General features: G+C 36.6%; 1 protein-coding gene across 2 annotated transcripts in view; it reads right to left on the reverse strand.

Annotated features, from left to right (window-relative positions):
* Window positions 1-20,827, reverse strand: part of ZNF385D (zinc finger protein 385D) — a 470,254-nt gene that overhangs the window by 62,423 nt on the left and 387,004 nt on the right. For both annotated transcript variants that reach the window (XM_085051080.1, XM_085051081.1), the window contains 3 exons: window positions 6,568-6,801; window positions 4,689-4,867; window positions 3,245-3,346 (listed from right to left, as the gene is read on the reverse strand). In XM_085051080.1, the coding sequence (XP_084907206.1) occupies window positions 3,245-3,346; window positions 4,689-4,867; window positions 6,568-6,801 (515 nt within the window). The remainder of the gene's footprint in view (window positions 1-3,244; window positions 3,347-4,688; window positions 4,868-6,567; window positions 6,802-20,827) is intronic.

Raw genomic sequence — 20,827 nt, forward strand, 5'->3', positions numbered from 1 at the left:
CACCTTATTGCTGACACTTATAATTTCATCTGAGATTAGAAATCAAAGCAAATCTAAAACGGGGCTGGGGAATCTGCACCAAAGTAACGCTGCATGCACCCTGCAACAATTAAACAAGGAAAAATTAGCTCTCAATAGACCTCCATCTGGACAGCTTTATGATAGAGACCAGAGCAGAATGGAAACATATCCTATTACCTGGTCTGATTAAGAAGATACTTTTGTTTTAATCATTAGGATGCAAATTCTACTTAAAATTAAGATCTCCATATAGCTCCTCTTCATTAGCTCCTGCTTCTAATAACAAGCAAATAAGCCAATCTATCTTTCATGGGTTATGAAAACTTTCGTGTTTCATGTGTTTAAATGGGTGCTGCCCTATGTAATCTCGCTCTGTCTTCAACATCTTCAACTGTTTTCCACTAAGATACTGCTTGTTCTTAAAAGGACTGTGAAAATGTAGCAGATATTTTGAAGTAGTATTCTGCCAAAATATATTTCTGTTCCTGTCACTGAGGTTTCTTCTTAAAAAACATTTTAAATCATGACATAATTTTAAATCTTATGGACTATCAAATACAAATAAGAAAACTCTTCATTTAGAGTTTCCTAAAAAAGGAGAAACCCCCAACCTTGAAGTTTTGCCCAGACTGATTGAAAATACTCACAAGAGGCCCAGCAATATTTAAGAGAACTCACATTTGGGATGCATACAAATGAACATCAGAGCAGTCTCTATGGATTTCTGCAGTTTTCAGTGCAATTTCAAGTTTCTAATGAGATGCCAGGAGCCTGAATACCTTTGTTGTCCTGTTTTTAAAACTCCGAGATAAGATTAGAAACTTCATTTACTGATAAAGTTCCCATGTCTCTGATAGACTTTTGGTGTGTCTGTGTCCTAGCATGAGCTAGGGCCTCTTGCAAAGGGCATAAACCTGAATATGTGATATTGAATATACAGAATATTAATATATCTACCATGCTGTGGTACATCTCAGTGTGAGTATGCACACTTCTTACAGGGATACACAGTTTCTCATCCTTGATTTGAAAGGGATTTTCAAGTAATTAACTTATACAACAACACTCTAAAATTTTCAACTCAACAGAGCCTTAGTGATTGAATAATCAGAAAATTAGGACAGGAGTACTCTGGCATGAACCATCATTGAGTTTCATCATTACACTATCACCATGTTCCAAAAAGTCTGTTGTCTCTTCACTAGCTAGATGGATAGAGGATTTTCACTTTTCCCAATACCTACTGGCAACTCTGTTGGCTTCCAGATCCTTTAAAGCTCTGGGAGAAATACTCAGATCTGTAGACGAGTTTGGTGATGCTCATACATTCTTTGTCATGAAGAAAAAAGTTCTTATCTGGCTATATCTATTAAAAGGTGAGGGCTTTCTTGCCATTCTTGGAGGAATCAGGTACTTCTAATATAGTTAGATAGCTTTTCAGTTCATATATCTACATGATTGTGATTTCAAGGTAGATGCAAAACTAGCAATATTTAACATATACAGTACCTTGCACCTTCATTTCAAACCTCTAATTAACTCCCAGGTCAACTTTAAGAGTAAAGTAGCCCTTATTTGTTTCATTTCCAATGAAGTGAACTAAGGAACAAATAACTTAAAAAATTAGTGGGAGGATCCTGGTTTCAGCTAGGGAGAGGGAGTAAAGAAAAAGTAAAGAAAGAGCATTAAATTACAAGTGAAATTAGAATATCTCTGGCTTGTTGCTGTGCCATTCTGCACTTCAAGTGAAATACAATTCTGGCAGTTTTTGTATTCAAAACCAAAAAGACTAAATGGACAACTGGTCTCTCCTTTCTTGTTAAAGCCACAATTCTACTACACATATCTATTCATTTGTTGCTAGCTTGTTCTCTCCTTCTTAAATCCCTTTTGCGTCTTTGATCCCCTCTAGCCTGACCTGCATATTGTGAACAATTGGGATTGAAGGAGCAGAAAAAGGACAGGCAGCCTTTATTTGTCTTGAACCTTGGCTGGATTTCTCAGAAATCACCATTACATAAATTGGTAGAGAACTGTTCACCACAACAACAATGTAATAGTTGTTTTTATCCCCTGGATAACAATAAATTTCCTAAAGAAATAAGAACCCTGTGAGAAAGGCTTTCCTGATTCCATATCCTACTTACCCCATTACATATTTACTGTTCCTTTCAGTATAGTTTGTATTGGAGAGCTTGATCTTTCTTGTGAATTACTGAGAAACCCTATGGGGCTATTTCCCTATTAGTGGATTTACCAGAAATGTGTACTACTTTATTCTACAACTGAATCCTGCATGAATATACCACTCATGAGGGCTGCCCCAACAAGGACACAGTTTCTGTTGCCAAGAAAATAGCTTTAACTGAACGTAAAGAGAAATCAGTTTTCACAGAAAAAACCTCCATATTCTGCTTGCATCAGGGAAGTTGGTCAAGGCATAAGGGGCTAATCGCTATGAGGACAGTGAATCAACATCCTCCCTCTGCCAGAACCATCTACAAACCCTACAAAACAGCAGATAAAGCATTCGCAGTTTAACTGATGGAGAAGATAAAGGTCAGATGTTCCACTATCCCACCCACAATATAAGCTGATTCACATCTAGTGGCAGCATCCTAGAGGGCTTTTTTATTAAAAAGTAAAGCTTTTTCTCAGCTTTCAGGGTGTCTTGGTTTTGCTTAGCCCATGCCATTGAAACAACTGGAGCTAGGAAGAAATGTGTTTCAGATAGCTTGTCCTGGCAGTAGAAAATGTGACCAGAACCATCCTGAAACAGTAAAATGAAAGAAGAGACGGACTTTTTAAATTGTTTCACTTGTTATCTCAACAATCCTCTAAATGAGGATAGAATGAATGGTTTATATTTCATAGAGTTTTATTTAGTTACTTCATCACTATTGTTTTTATTGAAAACTGGTAAAATCCTGTTTGACATCTGGATGTTTTTTTCCGTCTCTTGCTCTCAAATGACCTTTCCAACAAGCTTCTTTTCTGAGGTTATTCAGAGTAGCTACAAAAGCAAGGGTCCACAGGTTGTAGTAAACACCTTTTAAAGTATCTAAAAAAATCCCTTGTGGGCTTCCACTGACTCCTTCATATACTTGGTACTCCAATGCCTTACACTATTACTCAGCTTTTAAACATTTTTCCACTTATGTTTTCTAAAAATTCTACTCATCAGAATTAAAATAAAAGTCAAATAAAAAGGTGATTTGCTTACCCCTAGAGGATGTGTTCCCTTTTGGAGTTTGTTGTAAGGGCTGTATTTAGGTTTAGGCGGCTTCCCCGCAGCTCTGTCTTTGTGCCTTCTACTGCTTATGTGCTGTTAAAATACATTTGGGGTGGGAAAAAAGAAAACAAAGGGTGATAGTTACACAACAGATCACTTCAGGTTCTGCTTTACACAAAGTTATTGCTCCAACACTAAAGGCTTTTGCTTTACAAAACCACCATTTTGACTTATCCAATAATGAAAGGGAATAGGGTCTCTTGCAATTTGAACGATCCTTTGTGCACCACATATTGGGACTGTAATTTTTATCAGTCCTAAGTTCAACTCTGCTTCCACTACAGTCAAATATTTTCCCACCTTTTCTAACTTCAACAGGACTTGAGTCAGGTCAAAGACAGGAGCCTTTGAAAAATTCCTCCATAATGCTACAAAACACCGATCAAATTCAATCCACTGCTGATAGAAAGTTTTCAAAGAATATCAGGCAGTAAAGCATCCCCTATTTGGGGAAAAAAAGTAAGGTCGCAAAATTGTTTAAAGCCCTAAGCTGCCTGGAGATCCTTGTGAGATGGTTACATATCAAACTAACTGACAGTGAAAAAAATGCACAAAATCATTATCTTCTTCATAAGATCTATGAGATTTTATAAGTATCTTTCTACAGAGATCATCTTGTAGTACTAGAAGCAAGGGATCTTTTTCAGAACTGTAATTTTACTTTGGTTTTCATTTTCAAGAGAATTATCACAATAAAAGGACATAGAACTGGACTTTTTTTCCCCGAAACCACAAGAGTGGGTATTGCTACTGTCCATTACTGAATTTATCTTCATTCTTGTAAAGTCCCTTAACAAGTTTTTAATTCCAAAAAGGCATATGGAATTAAACTAAGTGTTTTTCAGAAAGCTTTGATCATCTGAAGAATGACTGAACATAACCAGTGTAATTGCAATTTAGAGGTCATGCTTCTCAGTTAGAGTGAAACATTGATAAAAAATATTAGAAATCCTCTCTATCCCATATTTCTAAGCAGGTTACTCAGTGTTTTGTGAAAGTACTGGCTGCATGCACCTTCACATCTTTATCAACGCAAATATCATGCAGTACATGAAATGCACAGGAAACTACAGAGTTTTTTAGCTCATGACAATTCCAGCAGTCTAAAGACAATTGTAACACGTTGCAGCTTACAACTTCTATGACTCTTTAGCAAATATGTATAACTGAGAGCTTTTGAGAAAACTTATTCCAAGCAAGGGAAAATCATAATTAAAACAAAACATACAGAATGGCAGCCAGGTACAATGGACAAATCTGTAAGTTCTGTTTGGACACAAACTGTTATATTGACATGTGCTGACTATGTTGGTACTTTACTACCATGAAAACAAAGAACAGCCAAAGATTCTCACTCTGCAAGCTGACTGAGTACCTGTTTCAGTTGTGTCTCAGAGTTTACGTGCACATCACATATTTCACAGTGAAATGTTTTGTTCTGAAGGCCTGTGTTTCCTTTATTCACAGGTCCTTTGCCTTTTACGCCTGCCCGGGGAAAGGCCTTTATGGTTCCACTTCCATTGCGAGCTTCCAGCATAGTTTTGTGCTTAGTCCCTGGAGACAATAGAAATGGGAAACAGAAACAACTTTGGCAATTGGGTTGCATTCATTGTTTTATTTTCTTTTTAAAATAAAATCATATGAGCCTCAGCTTGTTGCCACATATGACTGTGTTGGTCTGTATCAGTCATACTAATGTAACAGTATTTCACACCTGATATTTAGTTACTAAAGTACGTACCTATAGGTAATGCACTAGAACAAAGCAGCCACCACGCCAGAAAGCATTGGCGCAATCAGATACCCTGATGTGAAGTTAAATGGGTGCGACTTTTCTCATTAACTCCTGCTGCTAATAAGACCTGAATTGTAGTTGCAAAAGAAAAGTAATTTAGCTATTAAAGATGTAGTTGGCTTTGATTTGTAGTCCTCCTGAACAGATTGATAAATAGTATGTCTAGGTAGTTTACAATTAAATCTGTAATTAACTAATTACTCTCCAAACCAGAAAGGGGCAGAGGTTTCTGGCAGCAACCAATGGATCATTAATGTCCTGGAGAGAAACCAAAACATGTGAGAAACATTCATGTGAGAAAAATGCACTTGTGGGTTGGTTTTTTTTTTCTGTGTTTTGTTTTGGTTTTTGGTTTTTGGTTGGGTTTTTTTTTTTTTTTTTTTTTTTTTTTGTTTTCTTTAAATAAAGGTTTGTTAGAAAACACTAGTGTTCTGTTGCTGTACCTTTTTTCAGACTGAACAATTTCTTACACTGTTGACTCCCACACAGGGGGTCTGTGATGATAAAGTACTACCTACTGTGTACAGAACCACTAATTTGAGTTCTATAGATATGCCAAAGTTATTTCTTTTTTCATTGCATCATAAAATCATTGATCATTTTGCTCTACGTGTATTATCGCTGTTTCTGTATTTCAAACCTAAGGTTCTCTTTCTGTCTCTTAATTCTACTTACCCTCGATGGCAGGTAACCCCTGAAATCCAAAATCAGGAACTTTCTGTAGAATGGTTATATGTGGTTATTGCCACCATATCAAATCCCTAGAACTTTTAACTCCACCCACCAGAGAGACAATCAATAACATGCTTAAAATAGTGACTGTGAATGGTGGCTCTCGATTAGTGGAACTTACTGATGTTATTAGCTCTAATGACAAGAAAAAGATTAAAAACTAAGAAAGATGGAGGTAGGCAATTACCCATTCAACTCTCATGCAGCAGCTGCTATCAGCTGATGAAAACAAAGGGAAAATACACATAATTTTAACAAGTTATTTATTAGCAGACAATATGGAGCTAAGTACTCTAACTCCCATCATTGAACTCTGTCTGACTGATGCTCCCTCTTTCAGCCTTAATTTGTTATATTTCAAACAAAGCTAATGGCATTCATACTCAGTGTGCTAGTTGGCACAAGCAAAATTATGCAAACTCTGAACACCAAAGGTAATGAAGCGGAGCTGTCATCTAGCTCGATAAGGTTTTAAAGCTGCAAAAGCTAAAGTGTAAGAAAATGTGCAACTTGCATGCAATAAATTCCTTTCTTTCCCTTTTCTGAAAGCCTCTTTGCCTGTCATTTTTATACTTTAATAGTTAATGAATTCCATGTAATTGCCAGTTTTCTGCCACCTCTTTGTCCCCTGCTGCAAGAGATCTAATCTATTCAGGGGAAGATAATTGCAGCACTCTTGAGACAGAAAGAAAAAAAAAGGAAGCAAGCAAGCACTGCTCCATCTCACCACTGTTGTGCGCCTCCAGCTGTGAGGCAGAGTTGACAGCGACTTTGCATAGTGAACAGTACAGCAGTCTTTTTGCTTTTTCTTCCTCAGTCTCAACGGAAGGGCAAGTGCTGCTGCTAGTGGCTGTTGTGGGGATTTTCTCCACTTTAGAGGTGATCTCTGTTGTCATAACGCTGCTCTTCCGGATTTCCACGGTTGTCGTCGTTGATATTGCTGGTGTCCCTGTGTTAGCATCTGCAGGCAAAGAGAGGAGATGGAAGGAAATGAAAAAAACCAAAATCGTGTGACCCTTAGAATTTGCTTGTTTGCATCCCAATGCTGTGATGACACAGAGAGGCAGATTGTGCTGGTGATGGTTTGGCTAATGGTGATGAACTAAACCTGACCTTATTTGTGTTTTGTGTGGTTACAAAATACAGTACTCCCATGTATTGAAATACCACGTGTTGCCTCCTGCAGTTTGCTAACACAGAACTCATAAACTGAATAGAGAGGTCATTAAGATTGTACTGGACGACAGAAGAATACTGCAATAAAAGAAGTCATGTAAATGACCAGCACAATAGGCAGTTAAAATTTATACACACCACTTCAGATGCATAAACAGCCAAAGTAACACATAATACTTACGCTGATTGAGTAGACAAGCTAAAGTTTTAACAACTTGTATTAATAAAACTAAAATTAAAATAATTTTCTGTCCTTTATATCTGGTAAAAAAATTAAAAATTAAATTGATATTTCAGTTGATTTTGATACTTCACTTGATTTTTCTCAACACTAACACTAGAAGAATGAAGGTAATTATTAATACACAGCACACCTTATTATCCATTATTACATAATAATGATACCTACTAATAACAGTAACTAAATATATGACATTCCATATCTGAGACATAAACAAACACTAATAAGATTTTCATTCTGCATATCAGTAGCATTTTTGGAAAGACTACAAGCAAGACACATACCAAGTCTGGAAACCTAGTTCTCACACCTAAGAACTTGTGTTTTTTCTGTAGTTCTCAAATCAAAGAGAGAGAAAATACACAATGATATTGTGCTTTGAATAATATATACATGATGTTTGGATAAAGCAGTGTCATGTGGTTGTTAATTACTTAGCAGGGTAGAGGACAGTAAGATCCAGCACTGAGGCAGTGAAGAAGATGTTGGTTAGGAAACGTGAGAAGGACACAAAGGACAGGACCTGTTCTGCCTTTGCAGTGTTGTATTTTGTCATATTAAGCCTACAGAGTAGTAGATTTTCCCAAAAGAAATCCTAATTACTTTACTGACATGTGCCTGGATTTGGGTACTTTCCAACATAGCTCATTTTGGTTTCATACATCCCTTGGTGTTAGTGATGCTCAACCTGTACTATGCTTTATTTATCACTGCCTATTAGAATAGACAAAATAATTTTCACTTGCAGAGCTAAGTATGAGCTCCAAAGCAGAAGGGACACAACTAACTGATGCCATAGTGGTGTGTTGCAGACTAGTGCTGCTCAACAGCTTTGTTAATGGAGAGCATTCCTAATAGCTTAGTGGGCAATATCAAAATGGAAGCAAGGCAAAGACACTGAGACACCTGATTCAAAACAATTTTAATGCATTGAAGAAACAGTCTAGAAAATGAGATGGTTTTCAGTAAAGACAATTGCAGGAATCCTAAAACTCAGTAGGTTTAATCTGATCTATTAAAACAGATTGATGAACAACAGCCCCAGTACTGCTTTGGGGGAGGTTTTATTTTTTACTTCATTTTTATTGTTTTCTTCATTTATTTGCTTTGTTTTCTGAAAAATCTTTCAGTAGCAGACAAGATGAACACAGACCTCTTCTATCATTGTGTTATATAAAACAGGTTCCCACCTGTTTTATACACACTGAAAGTGCAAAACAAAAGATTTAGGAGGTATTTTTTCCTCCTCTAAGCAGCTCTGGAGGCCCTGTGTCCAGTCGGGGGACAGCAATGTCAAAACGCCCCCAACAATTGCTTGTTTTGCTGTTAATCCAGTAGCAATACAAATGCAAAGCAACAAGAGAGGGTTTGTGACGGAGGGAGCCAAAATAAATTTGAGGTTTAGAAAACATGACCTGTGAATATGGAAGAAAGAGGGTAAACAATGACAATGTTTTTCATGTCTGTAGAAGGCAGCTAAAAACAAGAGAATATACTCTTCTCCCTGATCCCTCCCTAGTAGAACAAGGACTATTGGATTATATCAAGAGAGACTTAGATTAGATGTGAGGAAATTCTTTCTAATATTAAATTTTATGAAGCCTGGGAATAGCCTACCTACACAGATCCAGAAATATTTCCTACTGGAGGATTTGAAGCTTGCTGAACAAATATCTGCACAAACATGATTCTCTTTCAGTCAGTGGGAATACGACTCTTTAAGCTCTATTCAGTTCTATACATTGTGCATTTCGTAATTTTTCTACATACTCTCCCAGAGGGTTTTTAAAAATTATCATTCATAAACCCAGGAAAGCAGAGTTTGACATGTGAATATTCTATGTATTGCCAGGCATTAAAGCATATAGCAAAAAATATGGTCCCACTCAAGGTCAAATCACAGTTTGTTTTTTTTTTCCTGAAAGTAAGCCTGAAGATGGTTGTATCCTGAAGGTACTGGGGATGTCACATAGTGATGCAGAAGGAATGGTGCTACCTTACTGAATAATTCCTTCTTTTTTATGATTTTTTAAAATAATGTTTCAAAAGAAAAACAATATTTTGAAATATTAAGCCTCTTGTTGGGAAACTGATGAACAAATGGAGCCTTTGAAGATCTGTCCACAAAACTGTAGAGTTAACTAGTCACTCCTTTCCCATCCAAGAGAATCCACTGAATGTTTGCTTTCCTTCAGTCAAAAACTGTTGCAGTGAAATTACTTTCCTCAAAAGCCCAATCCCAGCCCAAACCCCATTGCTTTAAAAGCACGAACAGTGCTTTTAAAACATCAGTTTCTGCATCCTGGCACTACTGTACAGTAGTAGGTTTATCCAATGTACTCTCTTGGTGGAATGGAAAGCAAAGGGCAGATGGCCCAGGGAGAGGAAAGGGACATTAACATTCTCTGAGGATTGATGGCAAAGTTGGTGCTCATTCTGATCTTGCAGGAAATTAGATATGTACATCAATCACCATTACCAGCTTTGCAGTGTAAGGGTCAGTATTTAGCCCTAAGCAAAATATAGATCATAATTTTTTCACTTTCCATAGGAAAACCTGAGGCAATGAATGAGGAAAAAAAAAGCTTAAATAACAGCAGATTTTACTCTGCTTCAAGTATCTGACCTTCTGTATCTATGCTGATCTAATATTTCACCATGTAATTATTTTAAAGTGAAAAGAAAATGCAATCAATTATGCTGGCAATTTTGGATATATTTAGAGTATTTTGAGATGCATGCATGAAAGCAGCATAGTATAGAAAAAATAAACTAAAAATGGTAAATGTCATCAGCGTATTCTTCATCTCAAAAAATAATCAAAGTTCAGTGCATATATTTTACATTTTTAAAAGGTGCCCTATATGAACACAGTTCATATTCTACTCATGCAAATACATTAATGACATTAAAACATATATAGAAAGCCATCCAAATTCACCATGTAAAAGCCATGACCCATTTAAAGACGCAAAGCTGTTCCTCCTCATATAAAGTTTAGAATTTTCAGCAGAAACTAAGGCTAACACATTCTAAAAGCTGACAAGTAAGCTTACAAAGAGGGAATTAAATTCTTTTTCTCAGAACAACTTCTTACCTAACCAGCATGTGTCCCTTTGAATATATTACAGTGTTGCTGCTTGTCCACAGTTCAATGCCCTAAATACAGGGTACAGCATTAAAGGTATAAGGGATTAAAAAAAATTAAAAAAACCCAAACAACACCAAAAAGAAGTAGGAAGGCATTTGAGTTCATGCCTTGTAGACTGAATCAGCATTTCTTAACATTATATTATGACAGTGCTTTAAGAACTATTTCAATGATAAATGATCTAAAATTGAGCTGGAAATTCAGTCACAGTCAAATGGAAGATTTGTTTCTGGTGACGCAGGCTTGCAGCACTGTGCTATTTTCATACCAGTGGCCTGCAGCAAATATTCATTATTGCAACTGTCACTGCTTGGCTTTGGTATAGATGTTGATTGCTGGTATTGTACAGAACTGGACTCCAGCAGCAAAAATTGAGGGAACACTTCAGGATTCACAAGAATCCATTTGTGTTCCTGGTCTTAATATAGCAACAGAATAAAAACTGAAAATACAAAAATATTACATTACACACAAATATTGGTCAGTGGCAAAAAGTAACCAAAGTTCAGTGCATATATTCTGCATTTTTAAAACGTGTGTTACATGAATACATTTTATATTCTACCAACGCAAAAACATTACTGACATTAGAACATTAAATGTTTTAACACTAAACATTAAAATATTAAAAAATTAAACAATAAAAGGTCTAGTTTAACAAAAGACAAAGACAGATGAAAAATATTCTGTGAGAATTGACTTCTTTGACTACCACAAATACCATGGTTCAAGTGGAAAACTGCATGTGTGATTAAGGTTCTCCTAAGTAAGCAGGATTAATTTTATATCCCAGCTACAAGACTCATGAATTTTCTTCAGTCTGAAGAAAGAGAAAATTACAACTCATGTTTTTCTTCTATGTGAAAGTCTCACTCATCAGTTCCTGCTACTAAGCCAAAGAATTTCTTATCCTGAAGCTATAAATAGACTCAGAGAGAGAAATGTGCTCTGACTTCAAACAAATCACAAATATTTATGAGCATGTTTTTTCTTCCTCAATCTCAAGTGGCATGCATTTAAAAATATCTGATTTAGCACATAACCATGCTTGCTGGTCTTGTTTGAATCAAACTTTGCCTTTGACATAAAAGGATTGAGCATTTGGCCCATAATGCTACTCAGGAAAAATATTACAAAACAACCAAACAAAACCCAACAATTTCACCCCTGCAGAAGTTAAGAAACAAATAATTTCTCATGACAAACAGAACTGGATATATTTCACTATATATATGAGCTATTTCACTATGTAACACCAATTAGTATTGCAAAAACATTGTCAGCTGGTTAGCTTATAACAAACCTGTGTCAAGTGACAGAATGCTCCCATACAGATACTTGATGCTGGCATGTTCAAGGCTGGCTTTGGGACTCAGTATATTATTTTCCTGCCTACTAAGAACTGGGTCCTCAATTTCCTTGGGCTGCTTTGAAAATCCCATTTTCTATGACTTCTGTGGTAATTACATTTGAAGATAAGACTTAATTTCTTTTGACTCTATAAATATAACACCAAAGTGTGTAGTACACTAAAACCAAAGTACCATCCCCCAAAAACACAACAGCTGACAAATATTTTTATGCTTGGCTGATTTTCTGTTCTCATATGCTGAAACATAAGCATGTGTTCTAGCACATTGCCTGGCTCTGGCACTTAACAAAACACTGTGAGGAACTTTGACTCAAACATACCAACTTATCATTTATATGTGCAGAACACAGACTTGCATATTTCGTGGTTGGTGGATATTTGGCCCTTTATAATATATTGTACAGAAAATTCTTTTGGTATCGTATTATCAAAAATCCAGTCATTAGACTTAGTTTTACATTCAAAACCTGGATTCAATCTATTTTTTATAGATATATTCTTCTCATAATGGTTATGTTTACTTGGAGCGATAGAAGGATATTTTTAGAACTTAGAAGAACCCATATAATTTTTTTCAAAGAAGAAATGATTACAAAAGCATGATTTAGAACCATAAGTACCGTACATCACATGGGGGTTTTTTGCATAAAAGATCAAAATATCTTATTGACAGTTGTACAATTTACGGTCTCCTTCAATGACACAATCTGAAATATTGGAAACCATAGTGTTCACCTGATCTTCTACAGGATGGATACTAATTATTATGACATAATGGAAGAGTCAAGAGCTCTGAAGTAATAAAAGCTGCGTATGGAACAGTATTTGAAAATTTTTGATGACTTGCCTTTTTTGAGCTTGTTGTTTTAAGCCTGTTTTTTAAACAACACAGGTGAATACCTGTGTTGTTTCCCTTCCCTTGTCACTACACCCTGGCCTGTCAGTAGTTTCTTGGTCAAGTTCTTCGTTAATTTGCTTTATGTAGGTGTCCATCAAAATTGCTTTTAATATACAGAAAGTGAGAGGCTGAACACATCTGAGGTATTGCTCAAACTTTTGCTCAAATGTACCAAACAAGCATTACTGAGAAACCAAAAGAATGCAAACTTTCCCAGGACCAGCATGAAAGGCAAATACCAGGAATTTTCTTGGATTGTAACTGGAGAAGAAATGACCTCAGTATTTTGACCAGTCCCATCCTTTTAGCACTTAAATAAATCACATTATACGCTATGTTTTTCACTCAGAAAGAGAAGATGAAAAAACAACTGGCTACACACCAAGTGGCTTCATTTTATTGCAGCCTCTACTCCATGCCTCCCAGTGACATGCCTTGGTAGTGATCTGATAGCAGGGAAACAGGACGCTTGGTGACAAAAAGTGTCCACAGAGGGAGTGATGATGAAAAGAAAGTTGCAAACTTCATATATTTGATCTGTGGATTTCTTTCTCCAGTTAATTCTGTCAAGTCCTCAGTTGACCTCCATTAATTAGGAGTACACAATTTTCTAATGAAATTATATCTAATTTTTACTAGCATCTCTCTTTGTTTAAAGCACAGTTCATTAATCCTGAACAGGATGAACCACAGAGGGATGACTACAGTCCTGTTGAGGTTAATTGAACAGAGCTGGCAGCAGCAGCAACAGCTGGGGGGTAAAAGGCCCATGGAAAGGGAAGGAGGTAGGTACGGAAATGTCACACTATGTCTGAGTTTTGGGTTCTTAGCTGAGAAAAACAACACTGGAAGGTAAGGAAATGATAAGAAAAAGCATTTATTTTTCAAGTAATTTAAGGGACTCTTGGTAACTGAGTTTGGACACTGAGCTGTCCTTACCACTGAATAGATTTTTCCTCAGACAGTGAGAAGTAGCTCACCTTTCACCAGCTATGAGTGAAAGGGTCCCCATGCAAGGAGCTGCTGGATGAAACTACTCTCGCAGTTTAATTAATGGGAACTCTGTTGTGAAAATTTGATTTGAAACCAGGACGAAGTACTTGCTTAAAGGGCAGAGCTCACAGTGAAATGCAAAGAGGGTTTTTTCAGATTATGGTGCCTGCTAAAACAACACACTTCCTATTTGACTCTAACTTGGAGGTTATACATAGGACAGTATTATACAATTTCAATAGTTACATTTTTATTTTGAAGGTTGCTTTTAAAGGAATAATGCATGAACATGGTGGTTTGATCACATGTATAGAAGGAAACTTTATAACCCCATACACATCTCTCATGCTTGAGGCTACATTGACAAACTGCCACCAGTTTTACATCTGCTCACACCTCAGTATGCATTTCACAACTTTTACTTAAAAGTAAACATAATAAAAAATATACTCATAACTAATCAGTGCATGACTAGAAATTGAGCATCAGTTCAGTTTATCACCAATTAAAAAGCAAACAACTGAAAAAACTGAAAAAGCTAAAAGCCCATCAAGGAAAAGGTTTTGTAAGATATCCTACAGTAAAATGAATTTGCCTTGAATGGATCTTACTGCAACATGGAGGCCAACATGTGCACAGCAGTCTCCATCTGTATTATTATCCTCTCTGTTCCTCCAAAGCAGATCAGCTGCACACAAACTGCCTGTTGCTCCTTGGCTTGTACTGAATGCCAGACTGCCCAGGGATATCTGGGAGATTCGGCTTTGTCCAAAAGTCATCCAGAGACAGCTACAGCAGTGGAAAGGGATGATTGCATTCCTGTGTCCAGGAACATCCTTGGCAACATGTGAATCACCAGCACGGACAGTAGTCCAAAATACTGTTTAAAAATAGGGCCTGTGTCAGTGCCAAGGTCCAGGTGGCATTAGTTATATCTAGTCAGTACTGGAGACAGTATTTCCCCGAGGGGAATTCAGGGAACAACTTTTGTCTGTGTCACTAACAGCAATGGCTTCAAAAAGTATTACTTTACCACCTGAACACTCATTAGAGCTTTAACTCAAGCCATGTACCCAGAAGGAGAAATTGCCCTTACCAAGGCCAGTAACTAACTATGATTTAGTTTCTGACTGATACTCCTGCTGCCCTGCACACCTACTATGCAGACACAGGGAAGGAAGCAGCAGACAAGCTGTTATCTTTCATTTTGCACTGTCAGCTGTAGTGATGGAAGTGAGCTTTGAAAGGGCATCTCCTAAACTCCTGCTCCCTTTAACAGAGACATAGCCTGGACTGTGCCTGCTCTATACACTGCTGGAAATGGAGAAGTATTTTTCACAAATTAAGCAGGCTGGCAAAGCCTATTTAAAACTTGATATCAAAACCAATTTACAGTGGAATCTCTTCCTAGCAATCTGCCACCAAAAACAAAGAAGCATGGAGAAGTATTAATTACTAGCAGAAGAGGAGAAAATACATTGCTTTCATTAATCAAATGGAACAAGCAAAGAATGAGTGAACTGCACTGCAGATTGCATAGGATTGCTCTCCATTTTAATCAGGCAGTTGAATTTTTTTTGCATGTTAAACAAGTTGAATGTCCTCTTTAAAAACCATCTAAACACTAAGTTTCAAAACAGATTTATAGTCATAGAACCCCTAGAAGTAAATTAAAATAACAGGAATATAACTCAGAATTTCTGAGAACTCTGACTTCTGAGTGCTCTTGTAAGTGTAATACTTCATGGCATTCTCCTACCTTGAATCCAGGAATAATTAAAGCTATTCCCTTTACAGCACCTTACTTCCTTTACTGGAGAGCATTGAACTAGTAAATCTGCTTTTGGCAATAACTGGTGTGGTGTCTAATATAGGAACTGTCACTTGCTGTACCAGCATCACAACTGTATAACTTTTCTCAGTGGAGAGAAGGCAGAGAGAGCAGTGAGAAGACATTTGTTCAGACACACGTCTTGCAGTGCATCGTGAGTAGAGCCTGCAGCAGATGAGTTCCATGGACTGATCAGCCATGACTTTCCTACAAACACCTGCTCTTCCGTAAGCAGCTGAGATACCAAATGCCCAGATTTGGAAGAACAAATTTTACAAGGAATTGAGGAAAACACAGAACAGGAGATGGTAGTAATATAACCATTACTTAATCTTTGGAGTAAATAATTGTTTTGATTTTCCTGGTATCCCATTTAGATTTTTATTAGCCTTCTTCAGTCCAGCGTTTTTACAAGGAATTTTTCCCTTGACTGATCACATATGGTTGATAACATGTTTTGCAAATTGACAAGAGTACTCTTGCTACAAGAGTAACATCCAAGTGAGTGCCAGGGAAAAGAAAATGTTTTGCAATGTTCAGACAGTCTCTGGAACCATCATTTACTATTCCCAGATGCAGTTACTATTACCGCTATTACTTACATCTCCACCAGGGTCCGTAATCTAAAATACATGATTTTACTACTGCCTGCATGCCCTCTGCTCCTTCCCCTCTCCAACCTGTGGCTAGCACAGTTTTTCCCATGAGAAGTTTTCTTGTGTTTTGTAAATAAAGATAAAGTTTGGATGTTTTTGGAACAGTGTCCCAGAACTTGGGCAGTGCAGGCCTGGCCAATCAAGCCTGGGGGAAGGCTTCTGACTGACCAATCTGGGTGACTTTTGAGAACTCTATATATGTGATGAAATCAAAACAATAAAGGTCATTCCTTCTTGCCACTGAGAACCTATGCATTCATTACTCTGCTAGCTGCTCAACAGCGACACCAACCCACCACAGATCACTTCAGGGCTAGGACAGAAACAAAGGGCTTATGAAATACCCTGTGTCATCATTATATTTCAAAACATTGAATGAGGTTTACAGAGGATTTCACAGAAAATACAGACCACAATTTCTAAATAAGTTGTTGTCATCACATTTCTTGGTATGATTTACATGTTTTGGTTTGCTTTTTCTTACTTTTTTTTTAATAAAACAATAATTTTGTGCAACAATAGCCAATCTACTTTGGCTATCATGCGTTAGTCTTTCCTCTGCCATCAGGCAGACTGCTACCAACTGAACTATTAGTCTAATTACAATAACTGGCAGAAGAAACATATTTAGTAAACCACTGTAAGGCTGGATAAATGGTCCTGGGATAAGAAAAAAAAAGCAACAGAAACCTGTCTATTTCAGCAATTTACTGAGTTCCCTTGCATCAAATGTTGTCTTTGTCAGAAGGGATGAAAACAACCCTTTTTGTCTCTTCCCTGGCACCATCCACACATATCCAACAGAGAGGTTACTAGCATTTTGCTCTTTGGGATGTTTATCTTATCTAGTCAATATGATAATTTTATCAGGCAAGTTCTCCAAAGAAGCAAAATGCAAGAAGTGATGTTTTCCCAGCCGAAAGCTGTTCTCATGAATTATATTAATTCTTCTGCACGCAAGAGAACAGCAAACATCAAAAAGTATTTCCTAGCGGCACCATTCAAAGATATCACTCCTACTTTCAAAGCTTATAGAACCAAATATATTATTTGATTTAACCAATTACACACAAAACAATGAAGGGTTTGTATTTTAGGACACAAAGCTAGCAGAACAGGCCTTAAAGGAAATGTCTGCTCTTAGTTTGCAGTGACAGCAGAAAAGAGTAGCTGCGTAATATTGTAAATTGGTATCAAAATGGCAGCACAAAACTAGCTATAGCAAACATTTAAAGGTTCTAGATGAGGAGATGAATTCTTGCTATTCTTTGGCCTTTTCTTATAAATCTTCCTGTAAGGCTGATTTTAAATGCCTATGCTCTCTGGAAATCTAGAAGTGACACACATTAATACTCAAAATGACATAGTTAATTTATTGGAAGGTTTGGTCCAATACTTGCAAAGAAGTTCTGTCATGTTGAGTGAAGGTAACTACATTGTAAAAGCATGATTCTTAGGCAAATAGTCACAGGCAAAGTGAGAGCTAAAATCTGTTCAGAACAAATAACATAGGGGGATATTTGAAGAAAACAGTCTTATGCAACAGGAGCAGGACTGATAATAATTGCAAACTCTGCTAGTTCTGTTCACATTTTTTTTCTTTTTTTCAAGCAGGAAAGGGTATTAATGACCATAATTACAGTTTTTGATTAATTTCTTTGGTAAACCCAAATTGTCATTCTCTTCATGTGCCACATTTTTGTTTGTATGCAGTTCTTTCCCGAACGACATAACACTAGCAACAAAAATGGTTTCAGCTTCCCTTCTAAACGTGGCTGTAAATACAACACAACTTACAAGATCATACCCTAGCTCCCTCTGTTTTATTCCTTTCTTGAACATGATAGTTATTCAGACATCACTAGATCTGACATCATTCAGATCCAGCATTAACTCTTAGAAAGGAGAAAAAGAGAAAATAGAAGTTCTCTTTAGCAGTGTAATATACTATTGTGCTGCTAGTTCCTTATTTTTCATTGTCATATTTCTCTCCCATGTACACTATAACAGAGAAAAATGTATGAATAAGAGTCCATGAAAGCACCAATACAAGCCCAGATATTTGAAAACTGCCCTCCTTTGTAGCTGTTTTAGGAATAACTGTGTGTATTTTCCATATTCATGTTTAAACAGTGTCTAGGTGAATAGGTGCAATCTGCCTGCCTCAACAGCCTTCAGGCATATAATTATTTGTTAATGAGCATGTAAGTTTGAAGCATTACACAACTGCAACAATCAGATCATCACTCCACAGCCACACCTTCACTCAGTTTAGCACTGTGACTGTTCTTTAAAATCCATTTTTCCTTCATAAAAAGTAGTATTTTCAGCATTTCTATAGTGCCATCAGACCTTATGTCAAGAAATCCTGTTCAAAGCCCTACTGAGGAGCAGAATGCAGAGTGAACAGGTAAAAATAGTAGCAACTGGATCATACAATTAAAAACAATTAACACAGAATAATTCTATGTAAGGTCTGGGGGATTACTGGAGGGATAGGGTTTTTTATGATGTAGAGTGTACTTTACCTCCTTTTGCTTACTCCTACTTAGTATGTGGCAAATAATAAAAAAAATGCAATCAAGTTTTTCAAATTTTTAAGAGGAAACCAGCTGCACTTTAAACGCAAAAAGTGATTTGGATGAAAAACATGGAATTAAGAGTTTAGTATTTCGTATTAGCTTTCAAAAATCTTAGTTAGAAGTTGTGGTATGACTGCATTAGTAGAATAAGCGCAGCGGTGACAACAAACTTCTGAACACCCTTCAGCTTCTGCAATATCCAGTACAAGAACATTTAAGCATCTCTTTACCACTGATGCACTCTATTAGGTGTGTTCTTGAGATCCTAAGGTTGCTAACATTCCATACAAACAAAATTATTAATAGGTTTACTTAGGAGCACTTTGCATCCCAAAGCATTTTTAAAAACTCATCACAGGTTGTGAAAGATAACAGCACAGCTTTTCCAAAGCAAAAGTTCAGATATGTGAGTCCCTGAAATTTCAATAAACACTATGAAATGGAGTTTTCAACCTTTAAGATAATTCCAGTGTTTTAATTTATGAAAAATAAAGATGAATAATTTGCAATGCAAAGAATTTGGCCAACACTGGCACAACAAATTTTATTATTGTAATGATTGTGCATTAGTCATTTGGCAGGGAGGTAGGGAGCTTACTTACCTGTCCTTCAGAAAACCTGCATCAGTTGTGACCTTGTAAACCAATTGATTATAGTGGCAATTTAGCTACAGCCTTAGGAGATATATACAGACTCATAAATTTTTCCTTTTTTTTTTTGGTGAGTGGGAGAGAAAGACTGTAAGTTGATCAGAAAAGAGAATACTGGTTCCTCCCTCTTAAAGCCTCTGAAGACTGGAGACCAAGTGAATCTATAGATCAACACACACCTTAATCCATGACCATGAGAAAAATGCATATGCTTGTACAACTGTAAGATTTTTTGTGAAGTGGAAAATAAGAATGTGGGAAAAAATGCTCAAAGCAGCAACTCCAGGCTTCTGCAACCATACAGCCATTAGCAAAAATCTTTCTGCCTTGCTCTTCTCTAAAAGATTACACATTGTCTTCTCACAAATTTTAATTAGACTAGTGCAAATATTTGAACTGAAATATATTGTATTTACAATATACAGCGTTAAAAGAAAGCTTTACCAGTAATTTGGAAAATTGAAGGAGTTTGAGACATTTGGCTTCAAAATAAGCCTTCCATCAGTTTTCCCAGAAAGCTACTATTTTGTGCTTCCCAAGTCTGTTTACTGTACAGCACTGAGATATCTGATACCTTGAATGTCCAGGTAATAGTGAAATCAAGATTTTTAAAGTCTGTGCATTGTTCACAAACATATAGAACAGAAAACACTTCCACCTGTCACTCCCAAGGCTAGAAATAACTGTGGATAAATACTTGAATATTCACTTCTCCTAAAATGAATTGTACTGACAAAATAGCTGAAGATCAGGGTAGACTTGACAACTTGTTCAATGTGGAAAGTGTGCTTTGTATCATCAACAAAATTCTGCAGGAATAGAGAGTCCATAAGTCAATTGTAAACATCACAACTCAGAGGTGATAAGCAGTGCTCCAAAACTATGTTTTTATAAGCTGTTCTTATTGCTTTCAGACATTTTTCATGAGAAATTCAGGTGAAGTTTCAGCAGGTAAATGACAATCTAGGCACAATTCCCATCAAAAAAACACCCCAAATCCTGTCACTCCTTCTATCCTTAATTTAGATGTTTGTAAAGTAAGGTAGAGATTATATTTTGACATTTCAAATGCTACAGCATGCAGTAGAAGATGCAGCTTTGGGATGTTAAGAGAATCCTTAGAAATCCACTACAAAGAATAGACTTCCCAATTTTATGTGCAAGGCTAAAATGCCATTCAGGAAGGGCAGAGCTGCCATTAGCTATAAGAGAAAAGCATTTGGTCCTTTTAATATAAGCAGACCTCAAAGATAAAACAATATTTAAAAATATAGCCTTAAAAGGTGAAAGGCTTAAGGTCCAGTTATAAGTTGCCAGCGACCAACAGCACTAGCAAAGGCAGCTTGAAACTAAATAAGGGTAGAAAAGTCAAAATGGAACTCTTAAAGCGAATAACCAGCATGGCTATCTTTCTTTCTAACTGTAATTTTAATTTTT

The sequence above is a fragment of the Lichenostomus cassidix genome, chromosome 2, assembly GCF_008360975.1.
Source record: "Lichenostomus cassidix isolate B80296 chromosome 2, HeHo_3.0, whole genome shotgun sequence".
In the NCBI taxonomy this organism is placed as follows: domain Eukaryota; kingdom Metazoa; phylum Chordata; class Aves; order Passeriformes; family Meliphagidae; genus Lichenostomus; species Lichenostomus cassidix.